At 42.1% G+C, this 5,000-nt stretch overlaps 1 protein-coding gene across 5 annotated transcripts in view; it reads left to right on the plus strand.

The window, feature by feature from the left end:
* The window catches only part of LOC138023249 (sushi, von Willebrand factor type A, EGF and pentraxin domain-containing protein 1-like), a 39,633-nt gene that overhangs the window by 24,739 nt on the left and 9,894 nt on the right, over positions 1 to 5,000 (plus strand). For 4 of the 5 annotated variants that reach the window (XR_011126699.1, XM_068870279.1, XM_068870271.1 and 1 more), the window contains 6 exons: positions 398 to 565; positions 1,498 to 1,620; positions 2,162 to 2,329; positions 2,419 to 2,586; positions 3,258 to 3,425; positions 4,447 to 4,623. Coding sequence is in view for 4 of the 5 variants with exons in the window: in XM_068870279.1 (XP_068726380.1) it covers positions 398 to 565; positions 1,498 to 1,620; positions 2,162 to 2,329; positions 2,419 to 2,586; positions 3,258 to 3,425; positions 4,447 to 4,623 (972 nt within the window). In the remaining variant the exon portion in view is untranslated. The remainder of the gene's footprint in view (positions 1 to 397; positions 566 to 1,497; positions 1,621 to 2,161; positions 2,330 to 2,418; positions 2,587 to 3,257; positions 3,426 to 4,446; positions 4,624 to 5,000) is intronic. The other variant, XM_068870275.1, reaches the window with a different exon arrangement.

The following is a 5,000-nucleotide window of genomic DNA, read 5'->3' on the forward strand; positions in this document are numbered from 1 at the left end:
CACTCGCCTTTCACCAATGTGGCCCGGGTTCGATTTTCGGATCCGGTGTCATATGTGGGTTGTGTTTGTTGGTTCTCTACTCTGCTCTGTGAGCTTTTTCTCTGGGTACTCCGGTTTTTCCACATTTTTGTGCACGACCCACCTTTAAACATTATCATGTGAAATAAAACTTCTATACGTTCTGAGAGTCAGCCCTATTCGCCCTGACAAAGGGCTAACGCTCTGCAGCTTTCAAATTTCTTTATACTGTGGCCAATCCACCATATCAATGTATAAATGATAAACCCATTTCTGTGTATCTGCCCGGTGAGTCGACTTAATGCGCCAACAAAAGCTTTTCACTGTGCTTACGGACCAGGTTCGAACTATTGTAACTACGTGTTTCTCATCCCAACAGAGAATTGCGCTGACCCCGGCTCTCCTTCAAATGGTTTTAGAAGAGGCAGGGATTTCAAACACGAAAGGAAAGTGACTTTCGTTTGCCGCGCTGGTTTTATGCTGAACGGAGCCAACAGCATCACGTGTAATGATGGCGCTTGGAGTAATGAACTTCCGTTTTGTACAGGTAAAGATGCCCACGAGCGGTTCAGTGAGTCGGTGTCTGTCATTGGCTTCCCTTCTTAATGTCCCATAACGTTGAAACAATCACAACAGTCCTTTCTGAAAACTTTAAGGCGTTCCCAGGCCCCGAAGTTCGTTAACTTCATCAGCTTGCCCTGGTTGAAAACCCATCGAAGAATCCTTTAAAATTAATAATATAGCCGCCCGTCCAACTGTTATTTATATAGTACAAAAAATCAGGCAGATCTGAGTATTGGCCATGAAAGTTAGCATTACTAAATTTTATGCCTGCAATAAGCGCTGCCTGTTTTGATAATGGCGGACTTTACCGACTTTGGAATAAGAGGCAGCTATAAAATTGGTAAGTTAAAGCACTCTTTAGAGTTAGGGTTACAGTTATGGTTAAAGAAATGGTACAGCATGGTCTCCTATTACACTGAAGTCTGCCAGTGGCCGATTCAAGCTTCCGTTGGTTCGCGAAACCTTCGCTTCGCGTTGAGCCATCCATCAAAAGACCGATTTCCTCTACATCTGGTAGCATACAGGCCTTGTGGCGATAGAGAGGAATTTGAACCTTGGTTGCGCTATTAGGCTGTGAATAAGTTCCATTTTCCATGCTCGTGAGAACCGAAGTGAAGGAGAATTATTGGTGTTTCGATGCGTCAAAATAGACTGCTTTGTTGTACTTTATCTTCATCCAAGTGAGCTTATCAAGAAAGTTATCTACTACTTCGACAGGAAGTCTTGACAACCCGCCTCGGCTGGTTACCTTGTCCACGTAAACGCGATATGGACAGGCAGGTTATCCCACCTTGGCCGGTTACCCGCTTAGGCGAGTTACCCACCACCATGAAAACTGGTCCTTTGTTACAAATGACGCTTATGTGACTGTCGCCGGCTTGTTTGCTCTTTGACAAATGTTGTCCTCTTTTGTAGATATTGACGAATGTTCAGAAGGCATTTACGACTGCCATGAAAACGCCGTCTGCTTGAATGTTCTTGGCTCATATACATGCAAATGCCAACATGACTACGTTAGGGTTGGCAGGACATGCTTAAGTATGTAACATTAGTTAATTTATGGATATAAGGGTAAATAACCTCGATTCTTGATCAGGCTGCAAAGGGCTCAAACTATATATTATGAAGTGATCAGTCAACGTTGAGTAAGAATGGCTTCATCGGTAATGCTGTCTTATTTACTCAAACTTTCATGTTTTCTTTCACCGGTTTCGTTGTTCACAATTTGTCACAAAGGAACTGTTGTCAGTACCGACGAACGATTTTTGAAGAAGAATGTAGGAAAATAAGGAAACCTGCAGTGCATCTCGACCTCGGCCTCCCTAGATTGGAAAACACAAGTACTGTACGTCGAGCGTTCACTATCAACCCTTTTCCTTACCTTCTTTGAATAAAAAAATACAGCTGATCATTACAGACGTCATTCTTTCACTTTTCTTCATAGCTGTTGTTGTTGTTGTTGTTGTTGCATTCTGTTATCCGGTATCTTTATTTTTGTAAACCATTAGATGCTTTTGCTGTTGAGGTTATCTTAATGGTTTAGAGGACGATTGCTTAACATAGTGCTCTCCTTCTGCAGAGAAGTGCGATGATCCTGGAATTCCCGTTAACGGAGAAAGAAGAGGTGATCATTTTTATCATGAAAGACGAGTCTTTTTTTCGTGTAATCGCGGATACACCTTGGTGGGGAATCGTTCAATGACCTGCCAGGAAGGAGAATGGACCTCAGCTCCACCACAGTGTAAAGGTAAGCCAAGATCATTGCCCTCAACGGGTGAAGGTCGAACCTGACTTAATGTTTTCTTTGTTTTGACTGTGTTTTTCTCGTCACAACAGAGAATTGCGCCAATCCTGGTTCTCCATTGAATGGTTTTAGAAGAGGCAGTGTTTTTAATCATGGAATGAAGGTGACTTTTGTTTGTCGGCACGGTTTTAAGCTGAATGGAGTTAAGAGCATTACGTGTAATGATGGCGCATGGAGTAATCAGCTTCCGGATTGTTCAGGTAATGATATCCGAAAAAAAGGTGCATTATGTTTCAGTTTTAAGTTCATAAAACCAACGCAAATGGGGTAAGAGTTACTCTTGGTTATTCTTGGTTATATATACATACAATTATGAAACTGGACCTTTGTTCCTTGAAGTTTACATCTGTTCAAAGATATAAGTATTTGCTCGTGCAACCTTCAATACAGTTAGTTAATTCTGTTCAAATATAAATGCTACACGGCCAACGTTTGTAAAAACGTAACCCTTCCAACCTCCAATATGTACACTCGAAGCACATCAAAGAAATGGTGTGTGAGGACGTCTTGGTCAACGTTTAGGGTTAAGTATATTTTATACTCTGGATAGTAACTCGTCGTGCACTTGATAAAGTTATCTGGCCTTTGAACAACTGCAGCCATTTTACGCCTTTTCCTTGCTCTTGAAACCTCTGGCTTAACCTGATAATTTGATCTACCCTTCATTAAGTACAAACCAGTAATATTCTTGGTTTGTATCCACGTGATGAGACGGCCATGTTAGTGTAGAAATCAATAGAAAATGGCCCCACAAGTTTTGCATAATAATAGAGTCAAATTCCCAAAAGCATTTTACTGCATTGTTCTGTACATCAACATGGCCGCCGTGACGTCACATGCAAACAATTAATTGTTTGTGGCCTAATTTTAGCTTCTTGTCCAACTCCACCGAAGCTTGCTCACGGCTCACTTGATGGTGATGATTTAAGTTTTGGAGCAAATGTGACCTACTCGTGTGATTCTCAGTACTTTTTGGAAGGTGACGATACCATGACATGCGTGGACGGACAGTGGGTGGGACAAGTGCCGATATGTAGAGGTAAACTGTGTTTCTCGAGCTAGTCCTAGTCATTATTCTAGTTCTGAAAGTCCTTTATTAGTCTTAAAGGTAACAAAAATAAAAATTACTGTGAAATTTGACGACTTAAATCCTCTCCGTTGTTGAGATACAGAGGGAGTTCAGACACCCGAAAATGGCCCGAAAAGTTTCGGGACTTTCGAGAAACGGGCCCCAGGAGCCCATGACCAGGAGCGTACCACTTCATTGTATTTGTGGAATGGCATTTTAAAGACCGAGTTATATTTCAATTGATTGTCCCGCGAAACTTAGCCTGTGCAGGGGCGCAGCGCCCTTCCCCATTCTCTGCGCGGCATTTGCCTTTCGCGCCAACAATACAGCCAGCTACACAGGCTACGCAAAACCAGACTTTTCCAGCTGATAAGACTTGTATGACAAAGTTTTACCCATGGGATTAGAATGGTCACTCGTGCAAGCTAACTCTTATTTCAGAAGACATAGACCTAGTAATGGAGTTGTAGGCCCCTGGTTATGGGCTCAACATAATTAGGGTTTTTATTTGAAGCCGGAGGCCAGACGTTTCGTCCGGTTGTTTACCATTTCACTTCCGGTACTTTGACGCTATGACTGAATTTCTAGATTTACTGGCTTCTTTTTTTTCTTTTTGGACTTGGACTTGGACTTGGAAGCCATGGCCATGGGCTGAAGAAACACAAGACAATCACGCCACGAAGTCACATCGCCTTATTTTACTTACTAAACGGAATAATCGACATGTCGGCATTTCATTCACGCGATGAGTTTAGTCTTCTTCCCCCACCCCAAACTTTCATTTGTAGTAATGTATAGGGGACCCATGTCTCCTTGAGGGTTCGCTCGCTCCCAAGGCAATTGCAATCGATCTTACAATGGAAAATAATCGTTTCGGTACTTTCTTTACTTTTTTCTTTAACTTTGAAAAGTTATCCAAAACTCTGCATGATGATATTAAGTACAACTTGATCAAATTTGACATTACATTTTTTCTGCTTGGTTCTTTTAGCCCCATGCCCACATCCGGTTGCTCCAGCTGATGGTTTCGTGTTTGGAGAGAATCATCAACATCATAGTATGATTCAGTTCTGGTGTAAACAAGGTTTTACGCTGCGTGGAGCTAGTACAAGCAAATGTGTTGATGGAAAATGGAATACGCCAATCCCTCGTTGTAAAGGTGAAAAACGTATGTTAAAAAAATGTTTCATTCAATATTTCTGCCCAGGCCGAGATCAATCAGTTTGTAGTAGCATCCAACGAGTTCTTTCGCTAAAAATCTGTTCGGAAAGTCTGATATCCCTTAAGAGTTACTGAAAATTTGGTGTCAAGGAAGCTGACGATTCGAGCGTTAGTCCTTCATCAGAGCCAACCGCTGTTATGATTCACTCTGACGCAGGGCCAATGATCGAAACTTTATCTTCCAAACCTCAACACGGTGGTCCGTTTACTATCAAGTGGTTTGATACCTTTTTTTGTCTTTCACTCACCCATCGACGAATCACCAGTTTCGTTTGAGCCCAAATCCGTTACAGTAACCGAGTTTGAAGAAATGTTACCTGCACC

Source organism: Montipora capricornis, chromosome 2, assembly GCF_036669925.1.
Source record: "Montipora capricornis isolate CH-2021 chromosome 2, ASM3666992v2, whole genome shotgun sequence".
Taxonomy (NCBI): domain Eukaryota; kingdom Metazoa; phylum Cnidaria; class Anthozoa; order Scleractinia; family Acroporidae; genus Montipora; species Montipora capricornis.